At 41.4% G+C, this 19,585-nt stretch overlaps 1 protein-coding gene across 1 annotated transcript in view; it reads right to left on the bottom strand.

Annotated features, from left to right (window-relative positions):
• Positions 1 to 18,716, bottom strand: part of PAH (phenylalanine hydroxylase) — a 73,776-nt gene extending 55,060 nt beyond the window's left edge. The window contains exons 1-2 of the mRNA XM_004742996.3: positions 18,337 to 18,716; positions 12,191 to 12,298 (exon numbers count right to left, since the gene is read on the bottom strand). Of these exons, the coding sequence (XP_004743053.1) occupies positions 12,191 to 12,298; positions 18,337 to 18,393 (165 nt within the window). The 5' untranslated portion in view covers positions 18,394 to 18,716. The remainder of the gene's footprint in view (positions 1 to 12,190; positions 12,299 to 18,336) is intronic.
• Positions 18,717 to 19,585: the final 869 nt, after the last annotated feature.

Below are 19,585 nucleotides of genomic sequence, written 5' to 3'. Positions count from 1 at the left end.
GCAAATATCAGCTTTTATCATTATTATTACTAGTGTGCAAAGCACAAAGATAAAAAGTTCTGGGTATGGCAAACCAATAAGTAACCCCAAACATACTCTTACTGTACTTTCTTCCTCATGATCGGAGGGCACATGATAGAGCCATTGTTTGTGGGCACCAGCTTAAGAGAATCCAGCCAGGAAGCCCAATGTGAGGGTCCCACCTAGAGAAAGAGAGTCTGTGTGTGGAGGAGAGAAGGCCAGAGATAACGGTTGCTCTGGAGCTTTCCAAACAGAGGTAACTCCCTAAACAAAGCAAAGAGCAATGTCACCCTTCTTGGCTCAGAAAGAAAGAGAAGATCCACCTACTATTTGCCCAGGTTGAAAGTTTAAAAGAAGAGATTACCTGTTCCTGCCTTGTGTAAAGCAGAAAATACAGCAAAGCTGAGAACCAAGAGTGGACACACCTCTGGCATGTTTGTTTTCAAGAATAGAGCAGGTGATGGAAAGAGTAGCAAAGGTGGGAGCCAGAGAAAGAGCTTGAAGACCGACTATAGGCTGCTGTGTTCAACACCAAACTTCCGCCCTCCGCAAAAGCACTTCCAGAGAGAAGACTCTCACTTTAGGAATAGCCATAAAACAACATAGACCCCATGACTCAGTTTTTATAAGGCTGGAGATCAAACTTATGGGGGAAAAAAATTCACCAAAATTCATAACCTAACCAAACTCCCCACAATAGGGAAACAATTAGGAAAATGATAGTGGAATCACTCAGTGGAGATTATGCCGCTTTTGAAAAGCAGGTAACATTCACAAATCAATCAATATGATACAAAATGTTTAGAAAATTAGAAGCTTCCAATTGGGGGACAGGAGAAATAAGTGAAGGGGATTAACAGGTTGGAAGCTTCTAATTACAAAATAATAAGTCATGGGCATGTATTGTACAGCATGGGGAATTAGTCAATATTATTGTAATAACTTTGTATGGTGACAGATGGTAACTAGACTTATGATGGAGATAATTTTGTAATGTATAAAAATATCAAATCACTATGATGTACATCGGAAACTGATAGACTGTTGTATGTCAATTATACTTCAATTAAAAAAAGAAACTTCCTCTGCCCCCAACCCCTCACCCAACTCATGCTCTCTCTCTTTTGCTCTCTCTCTCTGACCAAATAAATAAATAAAATATTTTATTTATATATATAAATATAAATTATATATAATGTAATTACATATGATATACAATGGTATTATGTATAATATAATTATATATCACATATAATTATAAATTAAAGATTTTATTTATTTATTTGGTCAGAGAAAGAGAGAGCACAAGCAGGGGGAGCAGCAGGAAGAGGGAGAAGAAGGATCCTCGCTGAGCAAGGGAGCCCCATGCAGGACTCAATCCCAGGACCCTGGAATCATGACTGGAGCTGAAGGCAGACTCCTAACTGACTGAGCCACCCAAGGGTCCCAGTAAATAATATCTTTTAAAAAAATGCTTAAAACAGTATCAGTAATCACTCTAAAATATGTTAACAGTAGTAGTCTATAGACAATGGGCCTACAGATGATTTTTGTTTCTGTCTATTTTTTTCATCATAGTTCAGCTTTTCTAAAAACAACACTTACACTTTTACAAAGAAAAATTAACATTGCTTTTTAAATGGTTACAATGATAACCACTTGGGAAAATACTTATGATTAATTTAAGTATGTGATAATTATAACATGTTTTAAAAAACTATGCCCAGGTCAAAAAAAAAAAAAAAAAAAAGGGAAGAAAGAGAGAAGGAAAGAAAGAAAGAAAGAAGACTAGAATAAAATGCATCAAAATGAGTTATTATGAAATTATGTACAACTTCTATTTATTTGTCAAAAGACTTACAATATTATACATATAATGAAACGAAAAATATATCTTTTAAATGTGAGTGAAGTTTTTGGCTAAGAACACTCCGCCAAACTCTCTAAGCTATTTCTTTCCCATTTGAATCAATTTATTGAAAATTAATTCTCAAGTTTGGCATGCAATTTGCTTATTGGAGTTTTTCCAGCTCAGATACCAATAATCTTGGTTGCTAAGAGAGACTTTAGAAATCAACCTTCAAAGCTGATTATGATCATAGTTACCTTTTAGTAAATGAACTTTTATTTTTAAGCAAGGGGTCTGGGTAGGTATACAAACAGACCCACATACACTCACCGTATTTTTGGGTGAGGGACAAAGAAAGAACTCTTTCTGTTATTGACATGGACATCTGAGTGGAGGCAAGAAAAATTTGAGGACAATTTCATGATTTGTCCCATAGCTAATCTACACATAAAAGATAACGGTGTAACACCTTAATTAATTAGGACTCTTGAGCAGAGAGTGTAGGGACTCAGAGAAAAATAAACTGAAATGAAAAGCCTCTTTTAATAAGGATTGGCCAGGGGGTGCCTGGGTGGCTCAGTGGGTTAAGCCTCTGCCTTCAGCTCAGGTCATGATCTCAAGGTCCTGGGGTTGAGCCCCGCATCGGGCTCTCTGCTCTGCAGAGATCCTTCTTACCCTCGCCCCTCTGCCTGCCTCTGCCTACTTGTGATCTCTCTCTGTCTCTCTGTCAAATAAATAAATAAAATCTTAAAAAAAAAAAAGGAATTGGCCAGAAATCCTTTCCTGTTCCCATCCTTAAGAAAAACCTTTCTACAGGGGTCTTGGTCAGTAGTGAATAAAACTGCAGATACACAGAATTCCCAATGGTGAACAATGGACTTGCCCTTGTGGATCTCTTCAAGTTTGGGGTTCATTCTTTCTTCTTCCATTTCATTCCTCAAGAAAAGGAGAATGGTGTAACAGAGGAAAGATGGGCTTTGGAAACTACTCTGAGTTCAACTTCTGGTTCTGCTGCTCATCACCTCTGTACGCATTAGCTGGTCATCCTGAACTCTTATTTATTTATGTTTAAAATAAAGACAATAGTGTTACCTGGTAGCTCAGTAAGAAAAAGAGAAAAAGCACCTCACACCATTTTGGCTTCATTGATAGATACCCAATAAGGACTTATGATACTTTGCTTCTCTCAGCTTGGTATGGATATACTTTTCCCTGGGAGGCAAAATGCATTATGTTTGATGAGTTCTTTCACCCTTTATTATCTAAAATTTTCTCCGCTTCTTTCCTGAAAACATGTTTCAAAAAGGAGAAGGAAAAGTTGAAGATATTTTCAGATGGAATGAGGCTGGAAAAGGAGAGCTTCTGGACCACTCCAGGCTGTTGCCTTAGAATAAACTTGAAAGAGTTATGTTCTGACCTATTCCAGAGGTTTCTGAGGGCAAATCAAAGACATTCACAAAGAATGTCCCAAATCATTGGTCTGAAGTAAACAGGAGCTTTCAATAATTCATTCAATCAAGCACCTTCCATGTGCCAAACACTGTCCCAGTGCTGGGATACAACAGTGAACAGAGTGGGAAAAATCCATGCTCTTCGGGAGGTCACGTTCTCAAAGCAGGAGACAAACAGTAACTATGAAAAACAAATAGAATATACAGTCTTCAGATGGAATGGAAAAAATCCAAACCAAAGAGGGATTGGATATTCCAGGGGTGCCATGAAGGTGCTATTTTAAATAGTGTGGTCAAGAAAGGCTCAAAAAATAAACAGGTGACATTTAAGCACAGATCTGAAGTCAATGAGAGAGCAAGCTGTGAGCGAAACAGCAAGTGCAAGGGTCCTGGGGCAAGACAGTGCACAAGATGACTCAGAAACATCAAGCATGCCAGAGTGTCTGGAGCAGAATGAACAAGGAGGAGGGCAACAGGACAGGAGGAAGAGCAGTAACTGACCACGACCTATCAGCCATTATCTGAACTTAGTTTTCACTCAGATTGGTAGTAAGAAGATACATATAGTAGGTAATGAGGAAGAAAAGGTGCATTTTGGGACTCATGTTTTGAAAAGAGCACTCTGGCGGCTGTTTTAATAATAGACTATAGTGGGGTGCCTGGGTGGCTCAAGTGTTGAGCTTCTGCCTTCAGCTCAGGTCATGATCTCAGGGTCCTGGGATCGAACCTGGCATCTAGCTCCCAGCTCAGCGGGAAGCCTGCTTCTCCCTCCCCCTCTCCCTTCTTGTGTTCCCTCTCTCACTGTGTCTCTCTCTGCCAAACATATAAACAACATCTTTGAAAAAAAAAAAAAATAGACTGTACTAGGCCCAGGGCAGAAGCAGAAGCAGTCTGGAGACCCCTACAATATTTGGGGTAAGAAATGACAGTTATAAGGATTTGAGAAGAGATTTTATGGAGATGTAGGTGGGCTTCCTATTTATTTTACTGATCTCCTCTTGGGAGAGGGCCAGGAACAGCTCTGGTTGAGCAAGAATCTGGAAACCGAACCCACCGGGATGAACAGGAAACCAAGAACATTCAGGAAAGCTTGGGCAGCACAACTAAATTCTAGAGTGGGCTCCAGATTATTCCCCACCCGGCTCTGGAGGAGAGTTCTTGGTTAGGTTCAGGCTGGATGGTCAGCCGGATTAATACACCCTGAAGACCATCTTTTGGGACACGATGCTGCTTGCTCTGGAAGAACCTCTGTTGTAATCTCTGGGACTTCTCTTCCCTCTGTCTTCTCCCTCTTTGTTAGATTATTTCTTCTCTGCCCTCCCCTCCATTGGGTTGGGGTTGCATCAAACTCAGAGGAGACCCTTTCTGGAGAGATCTGGAGTAGCAGCTTAATCTAGGCTCTTTTCGAGGCTTTGGTGAGTAGAGCCTTTTTGTTCCTGTGTTCTTCTTTGTACACCTTTTCTTGCCAAAAGGATCATAAAATGAAAAAGGACATGTTTCAGTCCAGGGCTCCTGAGAAGCAATCACTCCTCATGGACCATCAGGGGGGTCATGGCACTCTTTCAATTTTCACCATGTGAGATTGAACTTCATCAGAAAAGTTCAAACTGTAAGCTCTATGTTGCTATTTCCCAAATATGTCCACCTCTGAAGGGTTTTGCAGCTAAAAACAGTGCCAGTTTTCAATCTGAGGTTCTTCTAGTCAATACATAGTCACCTGACCTGTACAGAAAGTTAAATGCATCACCATGTGTACAGGTAAATAATGAAGGCAACCTAAATGTCCACCAACAGGAGAGGACCAAGTATAGTCATACCACGAATGTGCAAGGGGGAGAATAAATGAGCCAGAACACTACGGACTCGAGCCAATCTCCAAAGCAACATTCACCACTCTGTCATCAAGAAAGAAACTACAGGGGCGCCTGGGTGGCTCAGTGGGTTAAAGCCTCTGCCTTCAGCTCAGGTCATGATCCTAGGGTCCTGGGATCGAGCCCCACATCGGGTTCTCTGCTCAGCAGGGAGTCTGCTTCCCTCTCTCTCTCTCTGCCCACCTCTGCCTACTTGTGATCTCTGTCAAAAGAATAAATAAAATCTTAAAAAAAAGAAAGAAAGAAAGAAACTACAAATGAACTGCTAAAATACGATTCCAATTTTGCAAAAAGTCAAAGCTTGCAAAACTAGGCCATGCATTGCTAATGGGTAACTAAACATAGCAAAGGCTAAAATGATATGTGGAGTAACATTGAATTCAGATTAGTAGCTACATCTGAGGAGGAAACTCATGGAGAAGGGTATCCAGACTTGGGTCACTCATGCAATGTTTCCTTTCTTAAGCAGGGGGTGAGTTGCATGGGTGTTCTTTCTATTGTGATAAATACTGGGGGCTTGAAAGAATATTTTTTTTAAGGATTTTATTTATTTATTTATTTATCAGAGAGAGAGAGAGAAAGAGAGAGCGAGCACAAGCAGGCAGAGGGGCAGGCAGAGGCACAGAGAGAAGCAGGCTCCCTGCTGAGCAAGGAGCCCAACGTGGGACTCAATCCCAGGACCCTGAGATCATGACCTGAGCTGAAGGCAGTGGCTTAATCAACTGAGCCTAGTCAATACATAGTCACCTGACGTGTACAGAAAGTTAAATGCATCACCATCTGTACAGGTAAATAATGAAGGCAACCTAAATGTCCACCAACAGGAGAGGACCAAATATAGTCATACCATGAATGTGCAAGGGGGAGAATAATTTTAAAAGAGAGAATATTTTAAAAGTCATCTGTGTTGTAAGATTTTATTTTTTCCTCCACTGGAGCTCAACGTTCTTCTTATTTTGATTAAAGCAGCAATGTTCCTGTAAACACGTGTACCGCTCACGACCGCTCTGGACTTATGGCCAGAGGGGTAAAGGCAGCCCTCGTGATTCATTCTAGATCCAGTCCCGCTCTCCAGGCCCAGGGGTCACAGGCAGGACCTTAAAATCCAAACTTCAGGTGGTAAACATGACACATAAGCCTAGAGGTCTCCCCACCTCTTGGAACCCAGACTCAGTCCCCAGAAACGCTGAGGTTGGCAGACAGAAAGGCTGTGAGGATTCTGTTACCTGACCACTTGTTTATTCTCTCCTTTCAGGTTATTTGTTTCTTTGTTCTAGAATTAAGTTTTCCCTTCCTCTCTCCTGGTCACCCCCTTCATGAAGGTTTCAGCTTAACCACTACATCTGCAAAAAATATTCCCTGGCCAACGCTGCCTCATGGAACCCTGAGCTTCTCTCATTTTTGTAGGGACAGGGAATGGCTATGACTCACCCCAGTCTCCCCAGCACCTTTATAGAGTCTGATAACAGTAGATACTCAAAAAATATTAACTGAATGCATAAATGAGAGAGATTGAGCTCACTGAACATCCAATGGGGAAACGGCATGAGTCATCGGGGGACAGGGAGAATATGGGAAGTGAATATGACCAATATTGACTGGGTATTTTCCTTTTGTTTCCAAAAGCCCTGACCACTGTGAAAATGGAAAGTCAACTCTGAAGTGGTTTTGGCCCCAAGTGTCTAGCATTAGGCAGGTTGCTTAGTCAGAACCTCCGTGTCCCCATCAATTAAATGATGCTAATTGAGCATACCCATGAACCTCAGCACTCTGTATATTCATATATTTGCTTGTTCCCTTCCTTATAAAATCTATAGTAAGGTGATTAGTGTAATGCTAGCAGAGGGAGGAAGACTTCTTCTTTGCCATCTCCCCAGGGAGCTGGTATCTAATTTTACAGTCCATTACTGAGGCACTTGCAGCAAAGACTCTCAGGGGACTATTTTTCTAAGAAGGTGCAAGACATGAGCTAGCAGAGGCTAACAATATAGAGAGCTACAGACAATGTTTAGATAAAAGCATGAAGAATTGAAAATTAGAACAACCGAGAACAGTGGGATGTTGGCAGATTAGCAGGTAGAGGTTTGGGTGTATTTCTAATTATTTGACCCCAAGTCACAAAAACAAAGGCTTCACTGTCTCAGCACTCAGCCAACACATGCAAACACAGTACTTCCGTATATCTCTTATAAATACCAAACCGATTGTGTTACGTTCTGATGTAGTTACTAGCTAAGGCTGACAAGGATGCAAGTCCATTGGCAGGCAACATCATCCCTTAATGGGATGGTGACTTGGGTGTTAAACATCTGAGGAAAAGAAGGGCTCTCAAGCAGGGAATGGAGCCTGACCATGCTGGGAGAAATCTGCCCTTACTCTGCAGATTTCACATTTTGTTTGAGGAGCTAGGATGTCTATATGTGCTCCCGGTGGCTAGGGGCTAAGAAAGCTGTCACCATATGGAGTCAGGCCAGGGGGACCAGATGGTCCAGGTTCACACAACTGTTGGTGTTTCATTTATTACTCTGAGCATGTATTAAAGTTAAGTTAAATGTCCCTGTTGCCTCTCTGCTATGCTGCAAGCCATCAAAGGATAGTCTTGCTCATTAAACATAGATAGAACCACTGTGAGAGATTCATAGGGTACAGGTGATTCTCCCATTATGGAATGTTCTCCTTCCATTGCCAATCTTGGGGGAGCTGGATAGATTTGTATCCTTTGTCTCTATTAAGGATAAGTAAGCTTATTTATACCATCATTTTGGTTTTGATTCTGCCCTTCCTTTTGCTGGCTGTTTTCATAGTACTAATACTAGAAATCAATGACTTCTGGCATCCTTCTACAGTAGAAACATTGCCTTTAACTGATTTGAAATATGCTCCTTGTAATTTCTACACCTTGACCTTTTACCTCTAACGTAATAAAAAGTAAGTAGTATTTTTCTCCCATAAGAGCCCTTTAAATATTTCCTTGCCCCGTCCACCCTCTTCAAGACATAAAATCCTAATCCTTTAACTCCTTTTCATATTGCTAGGAATTTAAGAATCCCTGAAGTTCTATGACTCTCTAAAATTGTGGTGCATAGAAATAAAAGTAAACATTTATTTTTTTAAATATTTTATGTATGTATGTATGTATTTGACTCAGAGAGAGAGCATAAGCAGGAGGAACGGCAGGCAGATGGATAGGGAGGAAGGAAGGAAGAAAGAAAAGGAAAGGAAGGGACACCTGGGTGGCTCAGCGGGTTAAAGTCTCTGCCTTCAGTTCAGGTCATGATCTCAGGTCCTGGGATTGAGCCCCGAATGGGGCGGGGGTGGGGGGGGGTCTCTGCTCAGCAGGGAGCCAGCTCCCCTCCCCGCCTGCCTCTCTGCCTACTTGTGATCTGTCTCTGTCAAGTAAATAAATAAAATCTTTAAAAAAAAAAAACTACTCTTCAGAAGTTATTAACTTGATCCGTATGTATCAACAAGTATGTATCTCAAAACACTGCATTTAGAAAAAAAAATACATAGCAATTCCTCCTGAACATCTCATGTGTAACTATTTTGAGGGTTTTACCTGCATTAAGTCATTTAATCCTCAGAACTACCCTTTGAAACTGATGAGATTATTATTAAGAGGAACTGAAGTACAGAGAAGTCAAACGCTTTTCCCAAAGCCATAGCTGTTTCTCCAGAGTTCGTGCTCTGGACGGATCTACTGAACTGACACAAAGAGGCTGCAGAACAGCAAGCACAGCCCAATACTTGCCAATATCCTTATTATGTGAAATATAGGAAAAAGCATACTAAACTCACAATAAGGCTGCCTTGGCCAGGAAGTTCACAGCATGACAGGATTGAGAGGAGACCAGAAAGCACTTCAGCAACATCTTTAAAGTTGTGATTCTTTTTAAAGAAACAGTATGTTAATTTGTAACTTTTGAAACCATAATCATACATGAAAGAAAATGAAAGTGAACTTGTCGAAATGTTAACAGTGGCTGATGTGGATGAGGGGAATATGGGTAGTTATTTTTCTTGCACTTTGGTACACATTTCAATTTGAAGGAAAGAAGGAATACTTAGTGACAGATCCCTTTCCCTCAAAGAATAGGAGGATGGGGTCATGATATTTGTATTAAAAAAAAAAAAAAAAGACTCCAGAAGTATTCAGATGTACTGGGACAAGTGTATCTGTCAGAGGTGTGGGGTGCCAGAGAGAACTTATGGCTGGCAAATTCAGAATCCGATCACCAGCATACATTAGCTGTGTGACCTTGAACAAATGACTCACCCTCTCAGAACTACTTCCTTCACACAAAATATAGTAATACTACCTTCACAGGTTGAATGGGGACCAAACCAAGGATCCTCTCTGCCTGCTTTATCAGGTACTATGGTTCTGCAGACACCAGAATTCAATTTTCTATCTTCCCTCAACACTTCAATAAATTTAACTTAACTCTGTATTTTGCCAGTCTGTTAAGGGTAGAAAGGCTGTTCTATACAATGTCTAGGGCAACTTCTGAAATATATTTGGAAAAAAGTGCAACACACACTATCAAGAAACCCTTCACCAATCCCGATACAGTGACCTCTGTTTCCTCCTCTGTGAATGTGCCATCAAAAGAAATGAAATCTTGCCATTTGCGACAACATGGATGGAACTAGAGCATATCATGCTTAGCGAAATAAGTCAAGCGGAGAAAGACAACTGTCATATGATCTCCCTGATATGAGGAAGTGGTGATGCAACATGGGGGCTTAAGTGGGTAGGAGAAGAATAAATGAAACCAGATGGGATTGGGAGGGAAACAAATCATAAGTGACTCTTAATCTCACAAAACAAACTGAGGGTTGCTGGGGGGAGGGGGGTTTGGGAGAAGGGGGTGGGATTATGGACATTGGGGAGGGTATGTGCTTTGGTGAGTGCTGTGAAGTGTGTAAACCTGGTGATTCACAGACCTGTACCCCTGGGGATAAAAATATATGTTTATAAAAAATAAAAAATTTAAAAAAAATGCCACTTACTAACCAGAGCAGTTGAGTTTTGAATAATGCTTTTAAATGTTCACCCAGAGTACACACACACACACACACTCACACACACACACACAAACACACACACACACACCCTCTGGGTGCATTTTATCTAGTCCTGGTAATTTAGTTACTTATGGTTTATTTATTAGGTTGAAAACATCCTGTTAATTTACTATTATTTAATTTATTAACTGATTAAGGCCTGACCTCTCAAGGGGAAAATGCTGATTAACTGTATAATACAAAGGCTAAGATGTTTCATAGGAGCGTCTTACAGATACCTTCTTCCTTCTGAGTAGTTCCTCGTTCAGAGAGTCCTCTTGCCTCTCTTCTCTGTGCTGTTTGCTCTCATTCAGGCAAACATTCCCCTACCCACCCCCACCTCCTTTGGAAAGCCAGGTTCAACATTTTTAAAAACAGACTTTATTTTTTAGATAGATTTTCGATTTATAGAAAAATTAAGAGGACAGTATGAAAAATTTCCATATACTCTGCACCCAGTTTTCCTATTACTAATATTTTATGTTAGTATGGAATATGTGTTAAAATTAATGCCCTAATATTGCTGCATTTTCAGAAAATAAAGACCATCCTGTATTTGAATTTTTTTTTTTTTTTAGTTCATATCTAATGTCCTTTTTCTGTACTAGGCTCCCATTCTAGACCCACATTACATTTAGATGTTATATCCCTTTAGGCTCCTCCCTTGACTGACAATGCCTCACACACTTCTTGTTTTTGTTGATTTTGATAGTCATAGTTTTGAGGAATATGGGTCAGGTATTTTGTAGAGTGTCCCTTAACTGGAACTTGTCTGATGTTTTTCTCATAGCTAGACTGGGATTATGGTTTCAGGGGAGGAAGACCACAAAGGTAAAATACTATTTTCATCAAGTCATATCGAGGGTTCATCTTCTTACGTGAGTAGTCACTGTTGACCTTCATTGCCTGGCTGAGCTACTGTTTGTTAGGGTCTCCACCTCCTTTCCATCCTATCCTGTTTGGAAAAAAGTCACGCTGTGCCATCCGTACTTAAAGAGTGGGGAGTGATGCTCTTCTTTGAGTATAGAATATCTAATTAAATGATTTAGAACTCTTCTGCATGGGAGATGTGTCTTTTCTCCATTGATTTATGTATTCAGTCACCAGATACAATTTTTAAAAAGATTTATTTATTTATTTGAGAGAGGGAGAGAGAGCGAGAGAGCACATGCATGAGCAGGAGGTGGGGGAGAGATCAGAAGGAGGAGAGAGAAACCCAGGCAGACTCTGCACTGAGCCCAACATGGGATGCCATCTCGCAACCCTGAGATCAGGACCCCAACTGGAACCAAGAGTCAGATACTTAACCGACTATGCTACACAGGCACACCATGAGATATAATTTTATTAAAGAACTTGGGGTAAAAATTAATTGGTTCAAAGATATTCCTTCCTAAAATCCAGGACCAAAAAGAATGAAGCTTAATTTGCTTTGCTTCTATGAAATTTAATTTCATTCTTAATTGAACATTAAATCTGTATAAAACTGGTCTGTAGAGGAGATAAGGCTGACTGAGCTAAGATTCCTTTCCTGAAAAGCAGGCCCAGACAGAAAATGTATATACATAACAAGGCAGATAAGTACTATAGTTAAAAGTAAAGTGCTTTGGGAGCACTGAGAAGATAGTAACTTATTCAGGGAGAGCTTGATAAAAAAAAAAAAAAAAAAAAAAAAAAAAGTCTGAAACCAGGGCCGGCTTTCTGTGCATGTAACCAGTGATTCTGAACGATTCCAATTATGAATAGAGAGCAACCCAGATAGAATGGAAGGCTTTACTAAAGTCACACAGTTGGTTAACACCAGCATCTGAGCTGAAAATGAATTCTTCCAGTTCCGTATCCCATATTTCTCTTACTGCATTTTATTAGAAAACAACCCAGAAGTCTGCTATGCATTATCCAAGATGGAAACAGAATGGCATGGAAATTACCTCAAATAAGCGCAAGACTTTGGCCAGGGCACCAACTTCTTCTTTGAGTGAGAAGATCAGTGATATGGCACCATTTTGACTGGAGTTGTCTTCAATATAGCTTGTTTCCTAAAAGATGAAGTGTTCTTGGTTAAAATGCTTTTCTGTGAAACCTCCAAGGAAGAGGCTGCCATGAACTCTCTCTTCTTGTCAAGGCTTAGAATACAGTAAGCTACATATATTCTACATAGAAATATATAATTTCTGATGGAAAATAAAGAAGTCAAGGGATATATTATTGAATTGAATACTGACCTAAGAGCATTATTGAAAATATTTCAATTCAATTTTAGAAACCTTTAATTATTTACTGATATCACCAGTCATTCTATAGCTTCAAGACCTTTTAATGAGCACCTGCCAAGTGCTGGACACCATTAGGGCCCTGAGATCCAAAAGTAAGACAATGCCCCATCATTTAGGAGCTCAATATTTGGCTTAAAAGACACATAAGCCACACAAAGATCCTTAGAGATAGTATAATACAGTTCAAAAAGTGTTCGGGAAAACAATGAAAAATATGGTGTGGAATGTACTAAAAATGGGTGTTTGAGACTAAAGACCTGGGCTGAAATTCTCTGTCTTCCAGTTACCAGCTCAAACAGTCTAGGCAGATAGCTTGGCCTTCTAAGTTTCCTCATCTGGAAACTCTTGGTAATCATAAGCTCTGTCAAAGCAGTATTCACATAATGAAAAAAACAAAAAAGATAAAATAGTTTACATATAAAAATAAAGAAAAAATATATATACAAGAATGACTTCTTGGCCTTTGGCAAAGATCTCAAGGAAGCATCACACTCAGGAAACATTGTTCTGTATGCTGGGATCCAAGATATCCAATTAAAGTCACAAAATACATAAAAGTAATACAAATAATCTGTTGGAAGATGGATATCCTACACTACAAAGCAAAGTACGACAAGGATCTAGCACTTTCTACATGCATGTGACAGCAAACTAAGGTGGGATTAGGGTTGGTATTGCAGGGTTTGCTGCAAACTTTAAAAATTATATAGTCAAGTTTTACAGTAATATATAAAGCTCCATATGTGCCCACAAATCAACAGCATGTACCTAAAACTAGGAAGAAAAACCCGTGCAGAACAATTACTCTCTTATAAGAAAGCTGATGAAATCAATGGAATAGATGTTACATCAGCTCAGTAAGAAGGCTGTGTTGGACGGTTCTCCCAGTGACTCAGCATAATAAGCCTTGCATGAAAATTGATGGCCCCTACGATGAAATTCTTTTCATTCAGAAAGTTCAGATTTTCACAGAACCACACCCCAAACAGAGGTGGGGGGCAAGAACCAAAATTATCAGCAGGTGTCATTAGATGGAGCTTCACATGACTTGAAGATTGAACTAATCTACATCCCTAAATGGACCATGATTTTCTTTCTTGAAAAAAGCTTTTTCTTTTAAAAAAATTTCAGTATAGTTAATCTATCATTTCTTAAGAGCCTGTAATATCCCAGGCATTATAGTAAGCACTTGATTTGGATTATCTCATTTAATTTTGATACAATTTAGGAGGCTTTACTATCCACCAAGTGTCAGCTTTTATTGACAACAAAATGAAGCCTTAGGGAAGATAAGTAATTGTCCACAGTTACGCAGTCAGCAATGGAGCCAGGGTAGGACCTCACACCATCTGACCCCAGCCTATGTCCACCACTCACAGCTTCTTCTTGCAGGACTATGTCCTGCCTCTCCCTCTTTTAAGCCCTGCCAGAGATATGCAGAGGAGTCTCTGACGTTAGTCTTCTTCCTCCCAGAGAACATTAAGCCCTTAGTCCTTTCTGGTTTCCTTGAAAAGATGAAATATTTCCATTTCTGGTTCAATTGGCAACATTCTCTTCTGGTGGCCTCTAAGAAAAGTTACACATTCCAGATAGACATCAACAGACACCAACTATGACTGGGGCAATTCAGGCTTGAATGCACCCTTCCTCAAGATTCCCATCACCACCACCTTCCTGCTCCTGTAGCTCTGAGTCCTATCTGACCTTCCCCAGAAATGACCCTTGGGGTTATGTCCTCCTTTTGTTCCTACTGCTACCACGCTAATCCAGCTCTTAGTGATCTATATCGATCTGGCCCTAACAGACTTTTGCTTGTGTCCCTCTTCTCCTCAGAATTCTTCAAACCCTCCCCATGGCCAGCAGGATAAAATACCTCTTTCTGATATACAGGAGTATCTTGAGACCTCATCTCCAGAGGCCCACCCACAGGAACGACCTCGCCAGCAAACGGGCTTTCTCCTTGTCTTTTCAGCTTCTCATTAAAGCAAACGCCATGCACCACTCTGCCTCGTCCCCTTTCAAATATCTTAGCCTGCCTCAAAAGCTCTCTTTGGGTCTCACTTCTGCCAGGAGACTTCTGTATTCCCCAGCTAAGGTGAACGATCCCTCCAGGTTCTAGGCATTCTATTTGGCTTCTGATGCCGACATAGGACTTGACTCGCAGAGCTGGCCCTGTTTTTAGGGTTCATCTAGTTTCTCCCCGTTATTTTCCCTATTTCTTGTAGACCAGTTATTCAATACCTCTCTCAACAGCCTACTCTTACCCATGCCTGTTCCTTTCACTTTCTCCCCATACACTTTCTAGATCAGAGATTTTCAAAAAGCGTTCCTTGTTTCTCCACTTCAAAATTACCTGGGGATTCCTTGTTCAAGAGCAGATTCCAAGGCCTCACCCTAACCCATTAAATTTGAGTATCTGGGGTATAGGCTCTCAGCACCCACATCTTCAAAAGATCACAGATGATTCTTAACCACAAAAGATTTTGAAACCACTGATAAATGCACAGCTTATTTTTTTAATTGTGACTTTGCCCAAATATGTCTGCAAACTCACATTTACCATATGATAAGGTACTACTTTCATTGTTATTAATATTAATAACGGGACTTGCCATTGAATGAATACCCACTATGTACCAGGAGCCATATTGGTGCTTTTTATAGTTCATAGACATCATCATTGGCAGCAACTAGCACTATTACAAGAGTTCACATGTAATCCGTTCATCGAGTCCTCACAATAGCACCATGAAGTAGGTGCTATTATTTTGCAAGTGAAGGAATAGACTCTGCTAGGTTCAGTGAACTGTCCAAAGACACCCAGCTTGGATTTGAACATGGGTCCAACACTTCCACAATCCGTATTCTGCCTCCCAGTGACAGACCAACTGAGACAACAGCTCCCTTTTTCCAAAACTTGAGGGGACTTAAATGAAAAGAAGCTCATGGATGTTTGTGATATGGTGTGGCCTTGGGTGGATCCTGATTCCAGCTTTGCTATGTTCATCCCATATGGGACCTTGGGCAAATCTCTCCCAGAAAAAAAAAAAAAAAAAATATATATATATATATATATTTCTTTTTTTTAAGATTTTATTTATTTATTTGACAGACAAAGATCACAAGTAGGCAGAGAGGCAGGCAGAGAGAGAGGAGGAGGAAGCAGGCTCTCTGTGGAGCAGAGAGCCCGATGTGGGGCTCGATCCCTGGACCTTGGGACTATGACCCGAGCTGAAGGCAGAGGCTTTAACCCACTGAGCCACCCAGGCACCCCATCTCCCAGAATATATTTTTACTGGCTCATAATCTATACCTTATTTGCTTTCAAAAGGCATGAGAGTTGACTCAGAAATATGTACACCCAGGGAGGGTAAAGGTAGAGAAGTAACTCAGAAACTAGATCAGAAGAAATAGGGCAGGGAAAATGAACTTTACTAACACCCAAGAGAAAGAATTTTGATCATTGGGCAATCCATTTAACAGGAAAAATATATTCCCTATGGTTGTGTCTAATAAATATACTCTGTTATCTTTGGAAAAGAGCATTTTTGAAAATTAGGAACAAAATTTAGCTAGGTATTCCTTTTGATCTTAGTGCTTTTTGGAGCCATGGTAGGAGGTTTCTATTTGCATATGGGATTATATGCATAGACATCCACAGTGGAAGACAGCCAAAAACAAGATGTGGATATCCTTCCATGGACATGCTATAGCTCTATATTCCAGTGTGTCTCTGCAGGAGGAGGCAGTGTGGGAGAGGGGTGCCCCGGGGAGTTGGAAGTGAGATCTGTGTTTGAACCCTGGTTTCACCATTTAAAGCTATGATTTCTGAGTTTCCCTCATTTTGTATTCCATTGCCCCATTCTATTTTTCTTCACAGCTCATTTCTCTACATGAAATTCGTGTCCATCTCATTAGTTTTTGTATTGTTTTTCTTACCCACTAGAATATGTTTTACTGGCACAGAAACTCTGCTGTGTCTGGCACATAGTAGGGGTACAATAAGTCTCCTGGGTGAATGAATGAACCAAATATCTATTGCAGGGTTGTCATGCCTGTTGTGTGTGTAGATCACATAACCTATCACATGCTCTCCAGCCTTGTATCAGAATTACGTCCAGCATGGTCTGTTCATCTGGATCAGGAGATTCGAGAAGGCATAAATCAAATCTTTTTTGCAGACTGTCAGGAATCCTAAAGACTATTCTAGTCCTCTCCTCCCCACCACCACCCCAGTTTTACAGATACCAAAGTGAGCTTCCTCCTCCTAGTTAGGTGACTTCCCCACTACACAACTTCAGTAAACAAACAAACAAACAAAAAAACAGAGCTCACACCTCCTCACTCCATGTCCAACATCCCTCCATGGTGTAGCTGTACCAAGCACTGTGCTTGACTCAAGCTTGTCTCTCTTGAGTCAAGCAAACAAATAATTTCTGGCTAGACACCATGCTCCAGGAACTGTGCTAAGAGCTTTACAGACACTATTCCATTGAATTCTCATCCCAACCCAAGGGTATGGGTATTTTTATTCCAATTTTTCAAATGGACAAACCTGAGGCTTTGCAAAGTTTAACATAGTGCTTTCAATGCAGAGGTATTACCAGGCCTGCTCTAAACCCTCCTCTCTACCCCCAGTCTTCAAGAGTAACGATCTGTGGTTCTCAATCTTCTAACTATTCAAGAAATAAATCTTTAAGCTCCCATGTCTCCCTAACCAGATTGCTGTCCCACTTCCTCCATTGCCAATGGCACTGGAACTAAAAGATGACAGAGCCAGGATCTGTTCTGGGATCTGTCTGACGCCCATGCTATCCCTCCTCAACACAAAGTTCTGTTTACCAAGCACTGCAAACCTTTTTTAAAGGAAAATTTTCTCACTGGACTCAAAAAAAAAAAAAAAAAAAAAAAAAGCCAGTGCAAAGTTCTGTGGTCTCTCTAGCTAAAAAACATCTCTAGCTATAAAACATCAACCGTGCTCTCCTCTCCAGGCTGTTTATTCTCCAAATGGCTCTCACTAATCCTGCAGATGACACATGTCTGTAAAGTCGTGTTATCTCCCAGGGCTGGGCTTTAAGTCTGAACCCGAGAGCCTAGGAGTATGATAAATCAATTAAAGAATGTATTCTGCAATTTTTCACCTCAAGAGAAAGGCAACAAATCCCGAACAGAATGCACCCGGAGCATTATTCACATCCCAAGTCACATCTAGGGTTCTCTCCCATTCCCAGTCCAGGGCTAAGCCTTGCTCATTTTCCTCTCTGTTTGATTTTCTCTTTCCCCAGGTCTGAGTAAGTCTGAGACTTCTTCAAGCCTCACTTTCTCCCAATGGTGAAAAAAAAGGATTCAAATTTCTTACAATTTTGCCATGTTGATAGGTGGCTGAGAGCACTTCGTATGTACCACAATAAAGCAGATCTAGAAGAATCCCATCACCCATTCCAGATTACAAACCAGCCACTTCAGGCTAGAAAGAGAGTAGGCAACAGAGAGGGACAGTGACTTGTCCAAAGACACACAGTTGATTGGGGGCAGCTCTGAAAGCCAGATCCCCAACCCCTAAACAGCACTCTTTCCCTGAAAGCCGCACAGGACAGATGTCCCTCCTGAGGGAAGAGCTGTCGAGGACCTGTGTTATCTGTTGCCTTCCCAGACATTTTCATCACCTTCAAATAAGTTCCGATTTCTCCATGAGTTTAAGGGAGTAGGAAACATCAACATTCCTCAGACCTTTTACCACTAGGGACCAAATTCCCCTGCCTGAGCACTGGCAGCATGCAGCCAGGCCAACTCTGGCTCACCTGTCCCTCAGAGAGTTTCCTGCCAAGGCTTCCGTTCTCCAGGACCACAGCTGACATGCTGGCTCCCCTCGTGAGCTAGATCTCTGGTCGGTGGCAGGCAGTTTAGCAAACAGCAGGTGCTGCTGAGGTTTTTAACCTGGCGTTGGGAGGGGAGGACAGATTCCAAGGATGTCCCCTGCGAGTACAGGCCACAGTAACGCCCTCGGTAGGCGTTGTTCTGACGCAGTAGCCTCCAGGTCACCCAGCGGCCCCTACCAAGGGGAAGGTGTGGCTGACACCTGCAGGCTGGACTTGGTTGCAGGCCCTGAATGGAGCCTGAATGGGGCTACCTGTGCGCTGAGGATTAAGCAGGGTTGGCAAGTCCTAGACTCAAGAGCACGGGCAGTGGTCTCTCTGCAGTGCAAATAACCCTGAGATCTGCTGATGAAAAAATTTTAAGAAATCATCCTTCCTTCCCCACCCACCTCCCCATGGGAGAAGAGCTGGAATCCTGATTTAGATTTCGATCCGGGGTCAGGGGCAGGGTCCTTTCTATTAACCATTAAGCCAACTACTTTTCCGTGCTTTGACTTCAGAAAGCTACATAGAGGTAGCATTGTGAACGCTGAGCACAGCAATAAAAAGCAAAGGTAAGAAGAGCACAAGGTGAGTTGCAATGCACTGACACATCCTGGAGCTGTTTACATAACTGCTGAGAGCGTAGAAGAGACAGATTTAGAGCCACCTTGCCAGGAACTTGAGAGAATATGAATAAGAATGAGGTAATGCATTGAACATTTAGTACAGTTCTTGCCATATAGCTGAACACTCAATAAATAGAAGGTACTGTTTAGAAGGATGGGACAAGCAGTAATCACGGAGGACCTCTCCTGTGGGCCAGTGTTCCAGGCGCCGAGGAGCAAGCAGTGAATGAAGTAGAGGATATTGCCTCCCCGGCCAGCCTGCTGTTCTGTGTGCGAGACAGAAAATAAATTAATAAATTTAGTCAGAGCTAAGCTTTGGGAAGAAAATGAAACAGGGAGAGGCAAGGACTGAGCTGGTGGGTACGGAAGAGTGGACTCCTTCCGACAGGTAGGACGATGTCCTTCCCCACTGTATTTTCAGATCGGGAATCTGAGATGAGGCATTCATTGCCAGTGCCTGGGGTGGGTGAGGGGAAAGTAGGGGGAGGGCGCTGCAAAGTCAGAGGTTCGGAAAAAAATGTGAAAAAAAATCAGGGGCATCAAAGCATCAAAGCCTTGAGGGCCTG

The sequence above is a fragment of the Mustela putorius genome, unplaced genomic scaffold, assembly GCF_011764305.1.
Source record: "Mustela putorius furo isolate JIRA1106 unplaced genomic scaffold, ASM1176430v1.1 tig00000788_pilon_pilon_pilon, whole genome shotgun sequence".
NCBI classification, from domain to species: domain Eukaryota; kingdom Metazoa; phylum Chordata; class Mammalia; order Carnivora; family Mustelidae; genus Mustela; species Mustela putorius.
This window is presented reverse-complemented; position numbering and strand designations above follow the sequence as displayed.